Source organism: Amborella trichopoda, chromosome 11, assembly GCF_054954075.1.
Source record: "Amborella trichopoda isolate Santa Cruz 75 chromosome 11, AtrichopodaSantaCruz75HAP2 v2.0, whole genome shotgun sequence".
In the NCBI taxonomy this organism is placed as follows: Eukaryota; Viridiplantae; Streptophyta; class Magnoliopsida; order Amborellales; family Amborellaceae; genus Amborella; species Amborella trichopoda.
The window spans coordinates 9922618-9947196 of record NC_142346.1 but is presented as its reverse complement, the minus strand read 5'-3'; the positions used below and the strand labels follow the sequence as shown (position 1 = coordinate 9947196).

The 24579-nt window shown below is 36.2% G+C and overlaps 1 protein-coding gene across 17 annotated transcripts; it reads left to right on the top strand.

Annotated features, from left to right (window-relative positions):
- The first annotated feature begins 4088 nt into the window (after positions 1-4088).
- Positions 4089-23248, top strand: LOC18444455 (protein TRANSPARENT TESTA 9). Of its 17 annotated transcripts, none has more exons than XR_016044287.1 (20): positions 4089-4324; positions 5124-5175; positions 5274-5350; positions 5490-5562; positions 5747-5843; positions 5983-6040; positions 7274-7382; positions 7497-7617; positions 7727-7910; positions 8146-8486; positions 10339-10433; positions 10542-10609; positions 11820-11960; positions 17159-17264; positions 17347-17421; positions 17535-17584; positions 19028-19104; positions 19201-19367; positions 20359-20558; positions 20652-20751. XR_016044287.1 is itself a non-coding variant. In XM_088851724.1 (20 exons), exons 7-20 carry the CDS (start codon positions 7337-7339, stop codon positions 20689-20691), a joined length of 1788 nt encoding a protein of 595 aa, XP_088707850.1. In that variant the 5' UTR covers positions 4089-4324; positions 5124-5175; positions 5274-5350; positions 5490-5562; positions 5747-5843; positions 5983-6040; positions 7274-7336; the 3' UTR covers positions 20692-20751. The 17 variants fall into 17 exon arrangements, 11 of the variants coding, with proteins under 11 accessions (XP_088707850.1, XP_020529354.1, XP_088707849.1 ...); XR_016044283.1 differs by having other exon boundaries at positions 5490-5623; XR_016044286.1 differs by having other exon boundaries at positions 5490-5646.
- The last annotated feature ends 1331 nt before the right edge of the window (positions 23249-24579 follow it).

Genomic DNA, 24579 nt, shown 5'->3' with positions numbered 1-24579 from the left:
AATTTAATTTGTTGGCCTGATGTGTCTTCTTTTGGAGGCTCTATTAATTTGGCAATGAGGATGTTCAATAGGTTTATTGAATATCATTCTTTGCTGAACTTGCCCAATTATGATACAAAATTCACCTAGTCCAATAATAGCTTGAGTCACCTATCAATATTTAAGCTTAATAGATTCCTGGTTTCAAGTGAGAGATTGGAAGCATTCCCTTTAACTTCTGTCAAGACTCTTCCAAGACTATCTTCGAATCATACTCCAATTTTGTTGTCTTCTAATAATTTGAAGGGTAGTCCTAAACTTTTTAGAATGAAGTTAGGGTAGCTTGAGGAGTAGGAGGTGGTAGAAATTATAAAAATCACGTGGAAAAATACAATCACATTTGTTTCTTTGGATTTCCAATTGCACAAGAAGCTCCTAAATAATAAGCGTAAGTTGATTGTTTGGAAGAAATAGAGCAGATATCAAGTAAGGTAAAAATGGAAGAGGTGTTATTAGAGTTAGAAACATTAGATCACAATGTCCAGTAGACTGGTATCTTAACAAATGACTTGGTGGATGATAAAAATGTGAACTTAAAAGCTCTCCATGAGCTCCTTAGAGTGGAGGAAGTTTTTTAGAAATAGAGATATAGAATTAAGTGCTTAATAGTGGGGAATCTTAATACCAAATTCTTTTATACTATTGCTAGTGCACATAGGCATAAGAATAATATTTCGGGGTTTGATTATTCAGGGTCTAGCGAACGATGATCGTGATTGTTAGGAAGATAAAATTATTAACAATTTCAAGGAAGCTTTCACCTTGGAAGTTAGATTCACTGCTAGGATGGAACAAGTTCCTTGTAAAGTGTTGTCAACCACTATTTAATCAGTTGGAAGTTGACGTCACTTTGGAGGAGCTCAAGAAGGCTATTTTCCTCAATTCTGAGTGATAAGGCTCCTGGTCCAGATGGGTTTCCATTGATGTTTTTTCAAAAATTTTGGCCACTAATTAATGTAGAGTTATTGTTGATGGTGAAATGTTTTTTGTCGAGTGGGGAGTTCTTTAAGGGAGTGAATTCCATGTACATTGTGATGATCCAAAAAATATCAATTATTGCCTCTTTGTCAGACATTAAACTTATTAGCTGACTGACTAGCCTCTATAAGATTGTAGCTAAAGTCTTAGCTGAAAGGTTAAATGTGGCGTTGCCTGCCATTATTTCAGGTCCTCAATCGGCCTTCATTCATGATCGCTTGATAATGGACAATGTTTTGGTAGCCCATGATTCCATTTACTCTAGAATGTTGAGTCAGTTACTTGGTGTGGTTATCAAATTAGATGTGGACAAAGCCTATGACATAGTTGAATGGGTATTATTGTAGAGGTGATGAATATGATGGGTTTTGGGGCAAATGGAGAAGCTGGATTTTCAACTATCTTTCTCCAACCCCATTTCTCAATTTTAAACAATGGAAGCCCTAAGGGGTTCTTCCATGCTTCGAGGGGCTTATGTTAGGGTGATCCTATGTTGCCATTTATTTTTACCTTCTTTGCTGAGTGCTTCAGTCGTCTAACCCAAAATATTAAGTGAAGGGGTAATTTTATGGGATTCAAGATTGCCAACCATGGGCCTTGTGCGACTCATCTTCAATATGCAGAGATACACTATTTTTTTGTGAGGCAGATGTGGTCCAAATTAGCAATGTTACTCAATTTCTAAGATGCTACGAAGTGGCTCTAGGGTTAATAATGAATTTTGAGAAAGGTTCATTGATTGGGATTAATTGTGGTGATTTTCTAGTGAAAGACTTAGCAGAAACTATGAGATGTAGGATTGACTCTAGCCCTTTTACATTTTTAGGAATACCTATTGCATATTTGAGACTTCTTGTTTCGTTGTGGGATATAGTGGTGCAGTGTGTTCAATTTAAATTGGAGCTTTGGAAGCCCAAGTTCTTATCTATGGAGGGGGAGAGTCACTCTTTTAAGATCATGCTTGGTGAATTTTTCTCATCTATCAAATGTCCCTTATCCAAATGGTAAGTTCTATAATGAAAAAATTTGAGGGAATGATGTGAAATTTTTGTTGGGGTCATATGGTATAGTGATAAAGTTTCACCTTCTAAGGCGGGATAAAGTTTGTACTACTAAGAGTGAAGGGGGGCTTATCATAAGGCACTTTTGTGTAGATGGTGGCCGCAAAACTGCTACTTGAAGATCACTTGTGGTCTCAAGTTCTTCTTGCTAAACATGATCTTGATAGACAAGGTATGTAGCTTGGCAGTGGAAGGGGAAATGTGAATCAATCGATTTTGTGGAGATCCGTTTTTCTGTGTAAACCCCAACTGGAGCGAAATGTGCGGTGGAGTATTGGTAATGACAACTATATCACCTTTTGACATCATAAGTGGTTAGGAGAGATGCCACTTAAAATTGCTTATTCGGAGATTTTCGATAGTGCACAATCTTATGCTAAGGTTGCTGACATCTTTGAGATTCGGGTAACATGTGTTTTGGAATTCAAATTTCCCCTATAATAGGTTGAATGAAGAAGTTTCCTCTTGGCTTAGTGTGCTATTGTGGGATTTGGATCAAGGACATATTCCACGTAGTTTACAAGATGAAGTTATTTGGGATGTTGAATGTGATGGACAATTTTTGGTGAAATTTGTTTGATAGGTGGCTTCAGTCCTTTCCACAAGTTGCTCAAATTTGGAAATGGTCAATCCCTCACAAAGTCCAAGTGTTTGTGTGGTTATCGGCTCAAGAAAAAATACTTAAATTAGATAGTTGGATCAAAAGAGGAAAATTTTTGCAAAATATATGTCTCATGTGCAAGGAAGATGGAGAATATGGAGCTCACTTATTTTTACATTGTCGCTTTGCTTCCAGAATTGGTGCTGGTTCCTTTCTTTGTTAGGGGTGAGAGTGGCAATGCCTTAGGCTATGGTGGGAATTGTACCGTAGTTGGCCTTTCCAAATCTAGAAAAAATGGGTAGCATACTATAGAAGATTGCGAGAGGAGCAATTATGTGGGAGTTGTGAAAGGAGAGGAATAGATGAACTTTTAATAGGGATATTTTATCTTTTGATAAAGTCCTCAATAATGTCAAGCATACTTTGTGGTGTTGGGTGTCGATCACGAAAGAGGGGTGGGAAGTTTTGGAAGTGGATGTCATGTTAAATTTGTCTAATTTGTTCTAGATTAGTATTGTTAAATATAGACCAAGGAGTACTTGGGTGCCACATTTGATGGGAGGGTTTAAACTTAACTTTGATAGGAGCTCTTTAGGTAATTCGGGGGAGGCCTGTATAGGAGGGGTATTGAGAGAATAGATTGAGAATGCAATGTTTACATAGGCTGGCCCTATTGGTATTGCAAGTGCAAATCGTGCAAAATTATTGGCTCTTTTTCAGGGTTTGAAGCTTTTTAAAGAAAGGAACTGTGATGTTAGTGTGGTGGTGGAAGGAAACTAATGTTATCAAGTGGTGTACAAGGAATAAAGGGTGCCGTGGGAGCTAAAATCAGTTTGCAGCCAGATTTTAGACTTGGCAGACACATTGAGTATCTCTTTCCATGATGTGTATAGAGAGGCCAATTCTTAAGCGGATGATCTTGCCAAAAGTGGAGTGTCATTGCAGTCTTCGTTAGTCTTGAATTTTGTAATTCTATTATGTAATAATTGGTTCTTAATAAATTTAGTAACATTTGTCAAAAAAAACCCTAAAAAATATATTTCACAAAAAAGAAAGTATAGAATGACACCGTTAACTTTGGTACAAGGTGGTCACATTAATCTTGACCATTGAATGTGGAATTAGGTGGCTGCAATTATTTCATTCACCAACCTCAGGCTTCAAATATTTTTTTTTAACTTTGGGACACATCGAATGGTTTAAATAATTGTGACCTTTGATGATACTCGATGATTCTTTGGTGGATCCCAAATTTTAATGTCTTGCCTTTCGCGCCGAGTGCCGGAAGTAGACAGTAGTTGGGTGCACTAGTCGCAACAATTATGGCAACAACCGAGAGCACGTGCTTAGACGTTGAATGGCTGCTCTACCAGAAACCGTCGGTCCTTGCGGTTCCCGTTATCTCGTAACCGAAACGAACGGCGTTGGCATTGGAGCTCTGCAAATAATGTAATAGGGTTTCGACTTTCGACTGTGGAAGTATAGCCGAGTTGAGGGTTTTCTCGTATTTGAACTGTCGAGCTCTCAAATGCTTCAGGGTTTTTGAGAACGATAGTGTGAGGTTTCGAAGAACGCAAATTAGGGTTTCAATGTGGTGGTCCTTGAGGCCTGCTTCACAGAATCGCTTCTCCCTTGAACGATTCAAGTGAGTCTTCCTTATTCAGTGAATTTTTATTTATTTTGTTTTTTGGTTTGTTATCTCTTTATATGCAAAATATGGGCGGAATGCGCTGTGGCATTTGAAGTTCAGGGTTCCTTCTTTGTCTAGAACCCGTTATTTTATAGTTCGGTTGAATTTTCTTTCTGGGCTTTGTTTTCTTCTGGAGTGTTTTGTTTGCAGGATTTTATGTTGTAACATGATCCACCATTTTAGTTTTGTTGTTCTGCGTAATTTGCTAATGAAACATTTGTATTTGCAATTCATGGATACTGTCTATAAAAACATTGTAGCCATGAAAAATTCTGAGAGATATTGGCTCTCCTTTTTACTGATTAAATTAGGTGAACTCTCTGCTGGATGGGTTAGCAACCACATGTGGAATTAGTTTTGCCTCAACTAGAGCTTCTAAACTACATATGGAATCAGTTTTTGCCTTAACTATTGCTTCTAACTTACAACAACGCAATATGGTGATCAACTTCCCTGGAGTGATTCAATTTGATATGATACCATTTAGCAAACAAAGTTGTATAATGCCGATTAATTAGAAGTAGCATAAGGTTTCTTGCATAAAGTTGGTTCTGAGTTGTCGATGGTAGCTATGTAAACTATCATTGTTCAATTTTGGAAAATAACATATTAATCTACGAGTTTTGACTAGACAGTCTCAATCTTCATTGTTCAATTTTGGAAGATAACATATTATTCTACAAGTTTTGACTAGACAGTCTCAATCTTCTTTTTCAAATGTTATATATTCTTCAATTATTCGCTCATGGTGCAGGGTCTTAAATGATGAATTACAGAATGTTAAACTCGTGGACCGACTAAACAAGGTACATCTCATCATTTCATTGAATGGTGTCTATTTGGAGATTGTGTTGCATATAATTGGAATGCATGATGATTTAGATGAATTTTCGTTTATCTTCAGGATTTTGTTGGGGATTTACTGAGATCAGTAGTAGAGATAGTAATCTACGGTGATCAACACGACCCATTAATATTTGAGTAAGAATAATTTTATGTTTATTTTTTATGATTGCTTCAGATTTTCTTGTAGATAGTTCATTAATGGTGAGTCCAGTGCTTGGATCCTTTGGGTATGATGGGTCTATCTTATGACCATGGTTCTATTGTCTTCTGGTAGGTATTTTATGGAAAGACAAGGTTTGGCACAATTTCTCCGCATTTTGAAGATCAGTGAAGCTTTAAGCATAGAGGTGCAGTTGCTGCAATCTCTGAGTATTATGATCCAGAATTTAAATAGTGAAAATGCAATCTGTAAGCTGCAGAAGTACCACGAAGTACCTCCTTTCAGATATCATCGTTGTTGTATTCCTTTATTGAATTTTATGAATCAGTGCTCTTTTACCATAAGCTACATCATGAATTTACTTTTTGCAGACTATTGTTTCAGCAATGGGTACATTGACAATATTATCATCCACCCCTTTAAGTTTGATGATGGGGAGCTTGCTCCCTATTACGTATCATTCCTAAGGTTACCAATTAATCAGATCTTCTGTATTTGTTTTATTGAAATGAGACTGCTGCATTTTACCTTTTAAAGTTCTTCCATTTGTTTCGTGATTAAGGGAATCCTTATTTTTTTTCCTTTTCTTGTTTTCTACTTGTATCAGGACAGTTAGCGGAAAACTTGATGGACATACAATTTGCCTTCTTTTGAAGGTTCAAGATGTAAGTTGCAATTTTCTTCCTACGAGAAAACATTTACGTGCGGTATTTGTGCACATTGATCCATCCTTGATTTAAAGCATTGTTAAGGCGATATTCCCTTTGCACTATCCTGATTCATCATTTAGTGTCCCCTTTAAGTTTTTTCAATAGCTGATTACTGTATTTATGCTTATATCTCTGGATATTGAGATAAGCTTCAGGAGCATTCCTTTTTGTGAATGAACATACAATTTACTAGCAAACATTTATTGCTATCGTTCTCTGTTACTTTAGGCTTAAAGTCTGGTGTTTTTCAAATTGTTTCAAAAGTTTCATGCTCATCCATTACTAGTGGCTGTGGGTGTGTGTTCTTTCAGAGGCCAAAAACTAGGTTCTGAATTCATTTGGCCTCTCTCATCGGCATCGAGTTTCTTTGAGCATGATAGTTTGTGCTGTTTCGTAATAAATTTCACCATATTTTGTCATCACATTGTATTAAATCTATGGAAGCTTTCGCATTGGCTGCTGAGAACAACTAGTAATACCAAGTAAGTTCTGCTCAAGCAAGGAAGAGTTACCAAGGCTAAAACTTTTACATAAAATAGTGAATGAAATCATCTAAAGATATGTCTAACAGTAATATTTCCAATAAATTGCATTGGAAATATGAGTTTTAGACTGCCTTATCTGACTAGGAACTACACTGTGTTGTAAACTCTCTCCTGTTCTGCCGGTCTTCTCCATGTGCATTTTGTTTGGTATGAAGTAATGCTGCTATTGGGGATGCAATATTGCTTTATCCTTTGATGTTTTCTAACACCAAAACCTCTCAAAGGCTCTTTTCCGCTGCTCTTTATCTATGTTAACATACACGCTCATCCTTTGCAATGCTGTCGGCTACCTTTCTACCTTGGCTTTTGCTGCACCCATTTCTTGCCCTCTGTCTTTTTAAATCTGTCTTTTTCTTATTTGCTGCCTTATAAAAGGCGAATTCATACTCAAATCTGCAGTTCTCTTCCTGAGATTCTAGACTCTTTGATCACATCAAGGGATTTCAATATGTGACCTTGCATGGCTGCTAAAATATGGAATGCAACTCTACATTTGTAGAGGTTAAGATATTATTATTATTATATTCTTTTATTCCTCTTCTTCTTCTTGTTCTTCCTCCTTTTTTCTTGCTTCTTTTTGTTTTTAAATATTGCAGTTGTTGGAGCTCATGTGTGCTTTATTGCTAATATCTTCCCATGACAGGAGGTTGCAGTTTCATTCCCATTGTATACCGAGGCTATAAAATTTGCCTACCATGAAGAGAAGATGATCCAGATAGCTGTGCGTGCTTTGACCCTCAGCATATATAATAGTAAGAAAATCCATTGCCTTCTTTAACATGTCAAGGAAAAATAGAATTTTGCCTGTTAGAAATTTTTTATCTTATGTTCATATTAGAATGTTCATGGTTGCCATTATTCTGCAGTCAACGATGAAATTCTCCATACATTTATCACAACTCCTCCTAGGTCAGAGTATTTCTCAGACTTTGTCCAATATTTGAGGAGCCGATGCTATAAACTGGATATTCTCATTAATGCTACAAAGTATGTTGCTCTTCCTTGTCATTGGAAAATTGTTACAAACCTTTTAATCGACTGGTTGTATTCAGAGATGATTATCTTATTAACATGTTTCATGACTGGTCGTGTTTAGGAATGATCACACTCATATGAAGGAGTTACTTCAGGAAACTGATAAAATTATGGATGATCTCTACTACTGTAATGACATTCTAGGAGTTGGTGTGACTCATTTGTCCAAACTGATAACTAAGAGTGTTCTGACCTCATTGATCTTGCCTGTACTGCTGCCCTCACTTCATCTGGGCCAAAATTCTGTGAGATATTCTTCAATATCCTTCCTCCTTGCCCTTCTCTATTTCATCTATATGGGATCCTAAATTTTCAAAAAAAACAAAAAGAAAGAAAGAAAAGGAAAAAAAAAAATATAAGGGATCTCTCAAAACTAAATTTTGTATTTGTGAGGGAAGAGAGGGCCTAATGGGTATGTTGTTTGGAAAGTGCAAGTTATTTTGCAGTGAGGTTCCTTTGACTTCTAGAATGTTGTTTCAGGAATTATGTGTATCACCTATCACTTCTTTGTATGTACTTTGCCGTCTTCTTCAAATTGTTGGTGGAAAGGAGCTTGTTAATTGTGTTGCGGCTGGTTTGTTATATAATTATACTTCCAAAAATGTGAGTAGTGATTTGGATACGAATCGCTGGCATTTCCATGCTGAGCTATTATGCGAGTGTTCACTAGAGATCAAGGAATACATAATATCAATGAGAAATCTTGAGTTCAAAAGAGAAAGGGATGGAAATATGAAGCGTCCTGAAGGGGATCTATTGAAGCATGCTTTGCATGGTTCTCACAATGGCAGCTCTGAATGGAACAGCATACAAAATCCAAGGTCTGTATATGTTATTCAAATAGGTGTAAACAATACCTGAGGCTTTTGTGTTGCTACCAAATTACATTTGCCTTATTCTAGATGCGACAACTGATGTGATGCCTCGCTTCTTCCACCAATTGAATGCCTAAAAAGTCAGTGAGATAAAAACTATATAAAAATTTAACCAAATAGTATCTCAATAAAATAAGGAAAAAGTTTATATACAGCCGAGGCTCTAAACAATCAAATTAGAGCCCACGTCAAAACTTTCACTAGAAGAGGTTGTTTTGATTCGCAAATATCCTCAAATTGATCATCTTGACATTAAGATGCATGGACATGAGAAAAAAATGAATTTCAAGTTTTGGAAATAGTGCATCTTGTGACGCATTTTTGGACTGTCAATTTTCAAGATTTTTAAGTTTTCATATATCTGCTCGATCTACACTATTTTTGAGACTTTAAATTTTATAATTAAAGATGAAAATATATTTAAGGCTATCACAAAGATTTCCAGTATTGAAACCACATTTTTCAACACTATTTGAAGGTGCGCTTTACTTTGATTGTTTAGAGCCTCGGCTCTATACAAACCGCACTCATAAAATAAAGGTTCAGAAAAACAGTCACTTTGGTGGACGGTACTAATTATAATATGAGCCATTCTGTTCACTCTTTTATTGTTTTTGATATATTTATTTGTTTTATTTCCAGGCACAGTTTGGCTGTTCCTGTATTAAAAACCTGACAACCCGATTTTTTCAGTTGATATGTATCTTCCTGTGCAAAAGATATATTTTTTAAATAATTAGCAACTTCTTTTACAATTAGCATTTCATTGAGATGTGAATTCTATACCCGATTTCAATGGGTCACTACTCCAAAAATAGGGTTTTGGTTAAATATCTCAACAACCAAAAAAAAATGAATTGCTGAATAAATAAGTAAATTTATAGATTGAAAGAAATGGGCCCAAGAGAGTTTTGGAGGGGTTGAAATAACATTTCAAACGTGACAAGAACTACTCCTTGGGCTCTTTTCTGCTGGAGGCTGAAGAAGGTCGTGTGGGAGCTTGAGCTCACATGGCCATGCTAGTGCTCAAGAATTCGTAGGCCTGCTTCAAAGTGGGGTTTCCTTGCCTTGTCTCCATGCAGCTGCATGGGTACCTTACTACAACACAATTCCATGTAAGTATGAAATGGAATTCCTTTCACATAAAGCTAAAAACAAGCATTTGTATGTGAGTGTGTAGGCATGCCTGCTTTAATTTGAAGGAAACATCTGTCAATCTCAATAAAAGTCTAGGTGTCTATGAATCCTAGATAAATTTAGTCGTTTTGAAGTATGCTAATTCTCTATGTACCATCCAGTGATTAGAAACACATACTCAGGCTTGGACATGTTAGGTTACTGAGCTCGATTGAGCTGGTCCGACTTGGCTGAGCCTTAACAAGAATCGGCTGAGTCTTCGTGAAAATAACACAGAATGATCTGGAACCTGGTGAAACCTGGGTGACTCCTGATTGAACCAGAAAGAGCCCCCAGCTATGTCCAAGTGACGAAGACGAGTCCTTGTCAGACTCGACGATTTTTAGAATTCATTCTTTTAAAAATTAAATATGTTATGGACAATGTTAAATTTTTTATGACTCCGATGGACAATGTTAAATCCATTTGCTTGATAGTAAAACTGTTCTTTTCTAGTTTATTTATTTCATCACTTCTAGGAGCTGCATTGTGCAAAAAGAAGTGATGAAAACTTATACTGTTAAATAGGTAAGATAATGTTGTTAGGTATTTTATTTATAATGAGTTGAAGTTAACTGATTCTGCATTTCTTCTGTGGGCTTACATATTCCTTGTTGTGCAGGAGTTGGTTGTCATCATTAATTTTCTCGGGGAATTTCTGTCTTATGCTTCCAGCTATAATGTTCCTGCTCATTCTATCTGAGAAAGGAGATATCGGTATAAATTTTTGTTTTTTCGAATGAATGGTACCGTTATAAATCTTTGCTGCCATAAATTTCTTTTGAGACACTGTAGCTCATTGTTGTTCTGTTTTCTTGCTTACAGATCTGAATGATTTATTGCTCTCTGTGATGGGAATTACTGAAGAGGAGTTTCAGGAGACCTTTACAATGGTAGGATTGGTGTTCTTATGACAAAGTATAAGTAATTCTAGATATATTATAAAGCATGTTATCTTGATAATTTCACAATGGTTGGGTTGGTGTTCTTATGACAATTTTACAGCATAACATCTTTCTTGGTTTGGCATTAATGATTGGAGAAATATTTAAGGCATGTTATCTGAATAACTGTACAATGGTAAGATTGGTGTTTTTATGATGATTTTGTGGGGTAATTCTAGGCAAATGAGTCATCACTCTCTTTCTTTCTCTAGAAATTAACAACAAATGAGTAGATGGTTAATCTCTGTCTGTCTCTCTCTCTCTTAAACCCTGCAAAAACTTGGGTAGATGTGCCACCTCTCTATCTCCCTCTTTAGAACCAGCAGAGAATTGGTTAGGTGGTCACCTCTTTGTCCCTCTCCATTGATCTTTTGAAAGTGAAAAGGGATTTGGGGAAGTTTGGAAGGATGTTTGGACAGCAATGAGTTTGAAAATGATGGAGGAACACAAATCCAACTAAAAAATTGTGTTGGTAAACTTTACCTTTTTGTCTAGTCTTTATCGTTTAAGTTTGTGCACAGACATGTCTTTGCTTCTTTTATTTTTGATCACTGCATCTGACACTTGGAGGCATGTTAGATTCCAACACCCATGTCCATATCTATTTAACATGGTTTGTCAGTAATCATTTTGAAATGCATTGTTGCATGTCCATTTTGTTCACCTGCAATATTAGACATGCCCATAATAAGGGCCTTCTAGATTCCTTTTCTGGAATTATTAGTTATTTCTTAAGAAAAATTTTGGGCTTTTATATTAACTTGAAATGTGGTTCATAGCAATGTTGTTGATTCCTTTCAAGGTGCACTTAGACTTGGGTAGAGAAGAAAAATGCTTGTGCTTTGGCCTCTTTGGGTAGGATATTCTCTTCTTTGTTTTCTCTTTATAAATACTAATGGAATAATATAATAAAATCTTGTTTTGAGTTGTCTTTGTCTTTATTTGTCATTAAACTAAAAAGTTGCTTCTAGGAAAATAACTTTAAAGACTGATTGCTGTGCCTAACGAGGCATAATTTCAAAAACACTTGAAAGATTGTTTAATATTGATGCACATTCTCTTCTATTATCTTTTTAAAGATTCTACTTTGCACAGTCATTTTTTGAAATTTATGATATAAAGTTGAATGCTGCAGTATTTTTATTTTTACTTTTTGCAGGTCATGAATTCGATAATAATTTATTTATCAAGCCAACAGCCAATGTCAACAGATTCATTGTGGAATGCTGGATGGATTTTACAAAAGCTACTAGCTTGCCAAGAAAAGATTCCTATTGACTCTTTCGCAATTAGTGTCAAAGTAAGGGCTCAAATCATCTCATCCTTGATTTTGTGCACAGGTTGTTAACTTATAGCAGTATTCTATTGTTGTGTTTCGTTTTATTCTAATCTACCATTAATGGAATGATTGTGTTGGGAAAAACTTTTGTTATTCTTAAAGATTGGGGCCTCCAACAATGCTTTAGAAAACACCCGTTGTGTATATTCTTTAAGATTCCTTTGTTATGTGCAAAACAAAAATGAAAAACACAGTGTCTATTTTGATAGTTTTACATATTGCATAAAATTAATTACTAAACCAACCTGGGTTTTAATGCAAACCAGTTTGTTTAAAGTTATAAGTGTTGGATTTGGTGCTATCCAAAATCACCAAGATAAGGAAATCCCATATTTTGTGGGATTGATTGAGATATTCCAATATTTTGTGGGTTTGATATATTTCCATATTTTGTGGGATTCAGATATTCCCATATTATGTGGGATTGAGATATTGATATTAATAAGGTTCCTAAAAGAAATAGAAATCCAATAAGATTAGGACTCTTGGATGGACATATCTGTTGGTTTTTTGAGATATATGTTATATCAATAGGAAGTTTCCTATTTTGTGTGGATTCTTAATTATATATGGGATGAAAGTGCAGAGAATTCGTGTGCCCTATTTGGATCACCATGTGGGAATGGTGGTTCCTCTAGAGAGAGAGGGAGGTAGGGCCTCCTGTGCATAAGATGCGATTTCCTCCTAGAGAAGAGAGCTTCTTTTGGATAGAAACATTGTAATGGTACCTCTTTTGGACTCCCGAAGATTGAGAGGCTTGTTTTTTGTAGAGAAGTAGTTCCCATTGAGATTTTGGGTGGTTTCTCTTTTAGTAAGATAAGTCTCGTTTGCTCTCAAAGTTGTTCTCTTCTTAGACAATGGTCTAGTTATGGAATAGAGATGAGAGAACGACAGTGGTCCCATTTGGGAGAGCAGGTTTAAAAGGGTTTTCTTGACTTGTATTTTTGTCGAGGTTTGTTCCAAAATCTTTGATGTAACTTTTATTGGAATAGTGGATTTCAGTTTTTCGTGCCCGTAGATGTAGCCCTTTTAGGGTGACCCACTTAAATATTTGTGTTGTTGTTGTATGTGTTTCGTGCTTTATTTCTCATACTTTATTTGCCAAATATTGACCCATCGGGTTTATTGCTTCCGCGCGCACAACAAGTGGTATCAGAGCACAACAATAGGTACAGATAATATTAAATCTTCTTGCCAAAAAAATGGTGAATGGTAACTTTTTGTATGAGTGAAATGGGTACTACATCCTATTGATGTAAATATGAAGCGAGGTGTCCTATACACATTATGCTGGATACATAGGTTGGCCATCCTGCATCTATCCTCGTCAATGTTGGCGATGAGCTGCTGTGCCACTTTTAATTCAGCCATTGTTTGATAGCAGAACAATGGCTCATCTCCACCATAGTTGTCGGCATCTCCCAACCAAGGGGTCAATCGCGCTTTTGAAGCTCGCTCTTACAGTCCAAGAAGGGGGATCTCGCTCTACAAAATTTAGAAGAATATAAAAATGCTAAGAAAAATGCTAGACAAATAGTAAGGCTAAACTTAAGACATGATAATTTATACAGTAAACTAGGAACAAGAACAGGTGAAAAAGATGTCTTCAAATTAACAAAAAAGAGAGAGATAACTGTAAGGATCTCGACCATATTAAATGTATTATGAGTGAGGATAAAAAGGTCTTGGTGATGGATGAAGAGGTCAACAAAAGTTGGAGAGTTTATTTTAAAAAATTATTAAGTGATGAACACAATGAGAACATAGCGGTAGAAGGAGCCGTTGGCATAAATGAGGGCAAAGGTCATAGATACATTCGTAGGATTAGGATTTCGGAAGTTAATGAAAGTTTGAAAAGGATGAAGATAATGAAGGCTTTAGGACCAAATTGTATCCTGATAGAGGTTTGGAAGTGCATGGGGGAGATTGACATTGATTAGCTGACCAAGCTATTTAACAAGGTGTTGAGAACAAAGAAAATACTATATGAATGAAGGAAAAGTATTATGGTACGTATTTACAAGAACAAAGAAGACATACAGAATTGCGCGAACTATCGAAGGATCAAACCTATGAGCCACACTATGAAGCTCTGAGAGAGAGTGATTGAGCAATGTTTACAGCATGAAACGACTGTATTAGAAAATCAATTTAGTTTTATGCTAAGGAGGTCAACAACTAAGGTAATTTTCCTACTTAGGCAACTGATTGAGAAGTTTAGGGCGAAGAAAAAAGACCTCCACATGGTATTTATTGATCTAGAGAAAGCTTATGATAGATTACCTCGAGATTTGATTTGGTGGGTGTTGGAAAAGAAGTGAGTCTCCAGACACTGCATCGACTTGGTGAGATATGTTCAATGAAGCACTAACTAGTGGAGAAACGAGTGAGTTTTCAGTGATAATAGGTCTACATCAGGGTCAGCATTGAGCCCATACCTTTTTGTCTTAGTTATGGACGATTTAATTAGGCACCTACAACATGAGGTACTGTGGTGCATGTTGTTTGCGGACGATATAGTTTTGATCGATGAGACCCGAAATTAGAACTTTGGAGGGATGCTCTAGACAAAGCATATGAAATGCAACTTTAGTAATAATAGGAATAGAGACAAGCAAGTAGTTAAGATTGACAGTCAAGAGATACATAAAAGAGCACACTTTCGATATCTTAGATCGATAATCCATGAAAATGGAGAGATTGGGGAAGATGTCGCACATAAAATTAGAGCTGGATGGGCGAAGTGGAGATGTGAAACCGGAATTTTATGTGATCGCCGCATATACCAATGACGCTGAAAGGCAAATTTTATAAGATAGTTGTGAGACCAGCTTTGCCCTATGGGGCAGAATGTTGGATAGTAAAAAAAACGAATATACCCCTAGAATGAGTGTAGCAGAGATGCGGATGTTGAGATGGATGAGTGACAAGACAAGAAGGGATAGAATTAAAAAAGAATACATTCGAGAAAATTTTGGTGTCGCACCAATAAGCGATAAGATGAAGAAAGTAGACCTAGGTGGGCTGGTCATGTGTGGTGCCGACCCAATACAACACCTATTAAGAGGTGTGAGTTAGTTCAAGTGAAAGGCTAAAAAAGGGTAAGGGATATGCCCAAAAAGGCGTGGTTGGAAGTAGTGAGAAAAAATATAGGGACTTATGGCCTCATGGAGGGTATGGCCCTTAATAGAGCTAAATGACGGACCAGGATTTTTGTAACTAGCCCCAATTAGTTGGGGAAAGGCTTTGACGATGATGATGATCTTGATCCTGAGTTATATGGGATCCATATTCCTTTGCATTATATATGAAAAGGTTCATAGGTAAACTAAATTGAGATTCCACAAAAGTGGGATAGAGATTCCCTTAGTGGTAGATTTTATTGTTCCTCTTGCCCTCTTTAACCTGATGCTAAATAAAGACTCTTTTGCATAATTAGTTAACACTTAAGTATTATAATAATATTAGTTGCATGCTTTGATCACACATAATTTCCGAGAGTGGTAGACTATACTGTCTCTTTGGACTCTTTAACAGGTCACAAGTTACTTTGAACTTCAACCTAACACTTTAATACTCTTTATTCAACAAAGAAGGAAGGCCATGATGCTTATAATGTTAAATAAAATTATAAACTACACTAAGGAATGCAGTAATTTTTTATAAAGTTTGAATTTCTTTAATTTTTGTTAATTAATTAATGGGTGTGGTTTCTATAAGGTTGCAACCTTAAACAATCCAATTAAGGCGCACGTCCAAATTTTATCATAACATGTAATTTTGGTGTAAAAAATTCTTAAGATTATCTCAAAATCTATTTTCATATCTAATTATAAAAGTTTAAACTCCAAAAATGGTTAAAAGCAAGTAGATCTATAAACATATGAAAATCTAGAACATGGTCTAGATAATGTGTTGCAAGATGCACTATTTCCGGGACTCAAACTTTTTTTTTTTTTCATATTCATACATCTTGATGTCGAGATGATCAATTAGAGGTTTTTTCAACATTAAAACCACCTTTTCCGATGGATTTTTGAGGTGCATCTTTAATTCTACATTTTAAGGTTGCAACCTTATATAAACTTTTTCCTTAATTAAAATATAAAGTACACTCAAAGGAGTGCATAAATATTAAATTATTATGAAAAATTAGATTTCTTACTTTCTTACTAAAATTTTGAACTCTTTCTAAAATATTAACTAATCAATTATAATATTATATTGACTGCGGTCCCGGGAACCCTAGTTAAGTGCACTCAAGGACCTTGGTTTTTAACGAGATGGAGCTCAAACTTGTAGAACTCATCATTCGATCCGTAGAAGTTGGCATCGAGGTCCCCAACATATTGGGATCCAAATCCCTAAATTTTGGGGTCTACGTATGGCGATCCTGAACCTAGGGGCCTTCTAGCTCTCATGATCCTTTGCTCCCAATCTGACCCTGGAACAGGTTCTGATCACAATCCCGGCAACTATAATCTTCGCCATCCATCAATGAGGAGAGATGGGGGATGACTGGTCTATATATCCCACACTATCATGCAATGCTATAGTATATGGAGCCATAAATAGATTTCAACTAAAAAAAAAGGTCTTCTGTTTTATTAATTTTGCTTGTCACATGCTTTATGGGTGCTCTTTGCATGTTTTTCCATCCTTTTGTCATCACTTAATCGATGTTATTATATAGGTCTTTGGTGATCTATGTCAGCATACCAGTCTAATTTGTCCTTATATGTTGTGAAAGTCTTTTTTTTTGTAAAATCAAAGGGAAATTTATCAAAGTATCCATAAGAGATGAACTATTTAACCTTTTACCTTTAAAGTATCCATAAGAGATGAACTATTTAACCTTTTACCTTTTTATTTTGAGTTAACACATGATAATGAGTTGGAATTGTTGCAAATAGGTAAATGTTGATCAATTCATTTCTTATGAGTATTTTAATGAATTTCCCTTAATTAAGTGGTCGCCTTACCAGTGCCATTTTTAGTTCTTCACCGCCGTATATGATGTAGACTGTTCAATATATCTGCACCTTGCAAAGAGATTTATATCGGCAAGGTGTTCTAGTATGCGTTAGTACCAAAAAAACTTCTGGTTTGACATGATGTTGCTCGTTTCTGTTTAATTTTTTCTTACTTCTCCTGAACAGATTTTGTATGAAAGCTCTTCAAAAAAATTGATGAAAGAACTCAATGGATGCTGGCTTGATCTTATTCCAATTACATTGAAAATGGAGTGGGATAATTGTATGAAAGGTAATCCTTGCATGTTTGTATGCTTTTGCCTACTTTTTTTGGCACAGCTACAAATATGATGTATTGTATCCAATTTGCTCAGTCCTTAAGGAATCATGTCGACAAAAAGATCCTTTGGTCTTCCTTGAAACTCCTCTACACGATCATATCCCAGATGGTAAGTTCAATTTCATCTCATTGGCTAAATATATGCTTGATCCTTTTGTCACATTTTCTAGCTTTTTTCTGTTATGGAAAAGAATGGCTTCAGTTTACAATTTGATTCTACAGGTGATATATCTTCCTTTCTTGCTTGGGAAAGGATGCTTGATATTGTTAAGGTAATTTTATGTATTCTGCATTCTGTTCGATATTGAGAAGCAGTCATTTACATTGTGCATGTCTTCTTAGAGATAGTATTTTATAGACTTCTGTAAAGTTGCCTTTTTTTTTGCAGCATCTCAAGCGGCTATATTTTCTATGAACTTCATATTGCCCCTTCCGTACAATCTCATCCTGTTCCCCTTTATTTCCCAAAAATTGCCCATGTGAATTTGTTGAAGTTCACATTAGTCGTAGCCCTTCTAAATCAATATCTCTCTCTCTCTCTCTCTCTCTCTCACACACACACACACACACACACACACACACACACACACAAATACTCAAGGGCACTTGATACCTTTACTGTTTGCCAACAATTATCTTTCGAAGTCCAAATCTCTTCAAAGAAATGTGAAGAAGAAATGTATGTTAATCATTTAGAACTTGCAAACACCCCTGATCTCCACAAAATCAGGAACTGTCTTGGAAATGGTGGAACCCATTGGCATCTCTTACTGTAATCTCTCTCTTAACTACACCCATGACACACTTAACCATGGCATGGCAGCTGACAGATGTGTAGGTTTCTAAGGATCTGATTTATGGCTCCCAGCACTGTATTTATCAGAGAGAAAGCCAATGCTATTCTATCACCTTGTCCATAAAACACCTCAGCTTTCAATTCTTCCATTGCATCTTCGATGGCTACTTTTTGATCTTCTCTCTTCATTTCTTATAGTGCATATCAAGCAACGCATTCCATACAATCTGAGAGAAAGAGAGGGAGAGAGACTTTTTCTCTCATCACTCGAAGCAATACATTGGCCTTTTCAATTCTCCCACACTTCACATGCATATCAAGCAAGGCATTCCATACAATGAGAGAGAGAGAGAGAGAGAGAGAGAGAGAGAGAGAGAGAGAGAGAGAGAGAGTGTTAAATGGGTTGGGGCTGCTGTGAACCTAATGAATTCACAGGGGCAATTTTCGGAAAACATACTAGGGAAAAGGGGTGAGATTTGTATGGGGTGGCCTAGATGAAGTTTATAGGGAAATTTGGATGCTGCTTGAAATGAAAGAACATACGAGGTCTTTTTTTTGTTTTATACTATTTTTTAAGGTGGGGGGGGGGGGGGGGGAGTGGTGTTTATATTTGATAATTTTCCTTTTTTTTTCCAATTGAAGTTGGGGTTATTTGTTTATGGTGCAATTTTGCTGTGTGATAACTGTAACCAAGATTAGCTCATATGTCATCCTGCATCATGGAAATATTAGTACTTAATTTATATTTTTATGCTTTCAAGTCGAAGCAATATTTAGTGCTTGTTCTAAGCAATGCTATATTTTAATGTAAGTTGTTTCATGCTTTCCTGCAAAAATTTTAGGTTTTTGTTCTCCATTATCAGCTTCACGTTTATGCTTCAAAACATGATTTACAAGAAAATCCCTTGTCCCACTTCAGAAGCAGCTCTTTGGGCAGTTCAGGAACCCCTGGCATGGATAACTTGCCTGTGAAATTTGGGATGGAATTAGACTTAGGTATGATTAAATAATTATTGTTGGGTACCTAATGGAATCTATTCAAAGTCTCAAACTAATGGAGCTAATTACCTTTTTCTTTTCTATTCCATGCAGGTTCCGGAATCCCTTGCAAAATTGCATTTGAAGAACATCAGGAGAAAGACATGTTTGTGGTACCAGTAACGAAGGGGATATCAGGGAAGGTGCTCCTCGCTGAAGAGATTTTCCCTGACTCAAATCAAGGTGTTGTCTTTGCCATGGCACCATTGGCTGGATTAAATGTAAGTCCATATCATGGTTAATGTATAAACTTGTGGCTGTTGTTATCCATTGGAGTGCAGAAGTAGATTGCATGAGAATTATTATTTGATAACCAACTTCTTCTTGTGGAGTATCAGTTTCAAAGAACCTGCTTGTTTTTGAAATTCTTTTTCGAAGCATGTGATGCATGTTAATCAAGTTGTAATGAAATGCAGTTTGCACATATTAAAAAAAAAAAAAAATGCAGTTTGCCTGTATAATATTATCATCCACCATTATAGAGTAGATGATTTGCATCATCCATATAGAGGATGAAGTTCTTGATAAAGAAAACCAGGGGTGGACATAAGCATTGACACTGCATGGCCATTTCTACGAAACACTTGTTTACTTGCAGATGATTTTTCTGTTCTCGTGCCACTTTTTCAGAAGAAATGTTTTTTAGTTTTTGTTTGCGAAAGGAGTTTTTTTGCATTCATAATCATGTCAATTGCTCGCTGAATTCATTCATTATTTATTTAGATGAATGTATAAGCTTTATTAAGAACAAGTGCTATGTTAAAAGGTGCCTGCCATCACCCAGCTTGACTTCTGGCTGAACTTATTATATTCCATTTCCAACATACTGATGAGGAAAACCGCAGCACATTGACAGGGAATATCGATTTCATGTATATATAATATTACTCTTAACAGTGTACAGTCTATACTGATATTTCAATGGATTTCTGCTACTCATTCCATTTGCTAGGAAATGATGACAAATTTGGGAATGTGTTGGCAAACATCGTGTTGCTGGTCTCTCCCTCTTTTGTATTATGGACAAGTTTTAGTTTCTCTCTCTCTCTCTCTCTCTCTCTCTCTCACTGTTTCTTTTTCTGATTATTTACTTGGTAAATGATGGAAATATTGATCCCAGCATCACATGTAAGTGCACTACGTGTTAAAAATGTCGATCACCCTCATTTGTAGTTATTTTTCATTTGTAAGTATTCTAATGTTTATGTACAGCCAAAGATAGATGAAACACATCAAAGATGGCTGCACCTAAGAATAAGAACTAAGGCTCCAACTGTAGGAGTAAATGAAACCAGTACAAGTGGCCTGCAGTCTAAACATCCTGATGATGGAAGATGGACCATTGGCTTTTCGGATATTGAGACCTGCAAATCTGCTAGGACTTTGATATTGGAGAAAAGGGCTGAGCAAAGGTCTGCTGTTTTGAGTATTCTAGCACCGCTTTTAGGTAGTTCAAATATAGATGTTGAAGATTAGTGAAGCACTTTTCATGTTGTTTGGTGCAGGATATCACCATCTATATGTACTATAATAGCAGGAAAATAAAACAATTCTGTGGATACTAAAAGTGTAAAATCTGCATCATGCCATCCTTGCTTTTGCCAAGTCATTGTTGTTAATGATGGTAAGTGTTTGTGTTTCTCTTAAGCATGGTTTAATGAAGTAGATCGATAGTATCTCGTTTGATTGGAACAGAGGGCTTGGATTTGAGTCCCTGGGCAGAGAGAGAGAGAGAGAGAGATGCATGTTGTTGAGGGGTACTGAATCTAAAAATAGAAGTTAGGCTCTGTTTGGCTACCCTAGTAGTCATATGTTTTTTGTCGTACAACTCTTTCGGCACTGTGTTTGCAACAAGTGGGGTAACAAAAAGTTAGGCTCCACCTTGAATTGTTGCGGAGATCAAGAATTAGCACGGTTTGTGAGGTTTAACCTACCCAGAAATTAGCAGAACTCTATTTTGGAAAGCGTTGTACCCCAATAATTTAGAAACTCTTAAAAGATATATAATTCTCCCCAAAATTGGAAAGAAAATATTTTCATTAGGTTGGAATTTTTACTGGAGCCGGATCCGTACTTACTGGATCAAAAGCTTGGTCCTTGGCAGGAGACCATTTCAACAAGACTTGCATTTTTGGGAGATGTAAGATGTTTTACTAATGGATCCTCCCATTTAAATTGAAGCATGTCCAAGAAAGACGCATAGCAAACTTTTCATCAAGTTTAGATGTATATAGTGGAAGAATAAAAGACAAGACTATTGACCAATGTGATTCCAAGTGGGATTCTCCCATGGACGTGACTGATTATAAATCTCAGCAATGGCTCTTATTCTGAGGTTCTAGATGTCCTTTTGAGCCGATGGATTCGGTTTTTAAATTTAACATTCTCTAAGTGGCGTCCAGCACTAGTATCATGTCAACCTTAGAGATGAGGAGGAATGATTCTCATTCAAGGAATAAAGAAGCCCTATGACTTATGAACAAGTGACTCGGGCAACTGACAAGTGACACTACAGTGATATAGATAGCCAAGAGAGTAGAATCAGATGCAAATGATATACTGACCCTGCAAATTGAACAATATGCAACTCATAACAGAAAACAAAACTTGTAATGCGTCTTATAAAAACTTAATCAACAATCTTTCATGCATTTGACCTGAAATGTAAAGATAACCAATAGTTTTCATTCGGATTCTAGCTTTATTCTCGTTTCCTGCATTTTACGAGGAGTGGAACATATGCAGTTCGAAACTTGACTAGAAACGGGAGTATTAAGGAAACATGGTTTTCTTGACATACAGTAAAGTTTTGAAGGTTCAGTTCTCTTAGCCAAGTAGGGAATCATAGTGCTTGAGAAAGAAGATAACTTGAGATACGTAGTGTCACACTCTAAAATGAGCAAGTTCTTATGGACCAAAGCATATAGACTAGAAGCTGGAGTCGATATAACCTGTGTCGACAATAATGGGCCTGAGACATAAGTTTCAATAGATTTACTCAGTTATCCCATTCCATATGTCGATAACACTCCATCGGATCTAGATCAAAATATCAGATGTATCTTTGGTTCCATATGCTACACAACTTTGTGGAAGTTATACTTGTCATCGCACATCTATGAGGTTTATGGTTACAATCTTGGAGAGATGCATCCATGGTTGTCTCTGTGGTCTGATTGAGAGTGTGTGGTATAAGATAGAGATTGGCTCAGACCACCACCATGTTATGACTTCACGCCAAACCATGTATCAGGCTCTACGCGATAATGTGCTGTCTTTAATTAAGCCATATATGTTAGCTCAGCCCCATCTACATGAAGGAGAGAAATTCAGCACAAGAAACTCAGATTCTTGGTTTGATACTACTGTTTGGGAAAGCATAAAAATCAAAGTTTTAGGAAGAACACCATGTCATACCTCTTATTTACCCAAAAAAAAAAAAAAACTTTTAGGAAGAGAATAAATTGAACCTCTTCCCATTGAAGGATCACATTACATGTATTTATGATTTTATACTAAGAGATGTTCTTTGAAAGGCATTGGTTCACTAAACAGCATCCTCTTTTAAATTCAAATGCATACAATGGCTAGTGTGGACAACGGCTTTGAACATTTTGGTTTACAAATAATATAAGAAATTAAGATTTTATGAGAGAACACTGTCGAGAAAACAATTGACGAATTTGTCTTTCTTAATTATTTGCCAGCAAAAAAGAAAAGCAAATGTTTGGATGAAAGAGAAACTTGAAGCCAATATGCAACAAAAAACAGTTATTTGTTTGATGTGCATCAAAATGAGAGAGTATACAAAGAGACTATTTACTTATTTTACAAAGAGATCAGCCATAGATACTATCGCACAAGAGCGGATCTTGAAAGGATCGAATGGGAATGACGACTCTCCAGGCGGTCGTACAACACAATTGTAACTGCAAGCCTCCGAGAAAGAGATTAGTTCAATGGATAAGCAACTGCCACAGCCAAACTAGTCCCGTTGGGATGGAGCTGTAAGCAACCACTCTTGTTTGTCAGATTTCAAATTGGATGTTTGTGAGTGTATCTTTGATTAGACTTAAAGTTCAAAGAAAAATTTCTTGAACTTGATGACACTCTCCAAGCCATTTAATTTAAAATCTAATAGTTTGGAATAATTACGACAAAAAAAAAAAAAAAGTCTTATAACCCCATCCAAACTATTTTCATGGCAGTTTCTCAAACAAAAAGCACAATGCATGGAGTACTATGAATCTTTAAACGCGCAAAACCAATCATTATTTCTTGTTCATAGAATGGAATGAAGAGATGGTAGAAGAGACTGGAGTCAAAGTAGAAACAGTCCCAATAATGCCTGAAATATGCATTTAATACCCATGCATGACCCATCTGCCTTTGCAATATGAATGCAATTAAATAGATGGAAACAAACAAACACATACCATGGTTTTCTAGAAATAGAAAAAGCCAAAAAAAAAAAAAAAAAAAAAAAAGAAAAAAAGGGAAAGAAAGAAAAGCTTTTGGAGAAAGGAGTGTGTCGTACGTAATTCCATCACCTTTAAGGCTGTCATTTCAAAGTAAGGCCCCTTCCTTTTCTTTTCCTTTTCCCTTTAAATTTTTTGAAATTCTTTTGTTTTAAAAAACAAAAGTGCGACAAGCAAACAGTCTAGAGAGTATTCTTGTGAGATGTGGTATGACAACATACTGCTTTTGTCCACATGGCCACGTAAAAAACCCTAGAGATTGAGAGAGATGCTTATTGAAACTTGCATTAAAATGAGATACGCTTTTGTGCGGATAATGCCATTTTTTACTTTTTAATGTTGGCTTGAGACGCACTTTATACACACTTTACTTAAAGGAGATCAACATGTCATTTGAACCTGTCCAAGTTGAAAGCCCTCCAATTCCTCTCTCTCTCTCTCTCTCTACACACTGTTTCTTCTGTCTATCTCTCTCTACACCCTGTTTCTACTGGCTATCTCTCTCTACAAACTGTTTCTTCTCTCTATCTCTCTCTATACACTGTTTTTTCTCTCTATCTCTCTCTACACACTGTTCCTTCTCTCTCTCTATCTCTCTACACACTGTTTATTCTCTCTATCTCTCTCTACACACTGTTTATTCTCTCTATCTCTCTCTACACAATGTTTATTCTCTCTATCTCTCTCTACACAATGTTCCTTCTCTCTCTAGATTGTTTATCTTTTTCTCTCTAGGCTGTTTATCTCTCTCTCTAGATTGTTTATCTTTTTCTCTCTAGGCTGTTTCTCTCTCTCTCTAGATTGTTTATCTTTTTCTCTCTAGACTGTTTATCTTTCTCTCTCTAGACTACGTCCATATCTCTCTTTCTCATGGGAAGAGAGACCGTTAGTGACAAACAAAGTTGGCATACGTAAGCGAATTTTCGCAGCACATCTTTTCTCGCAGTAGACAGTC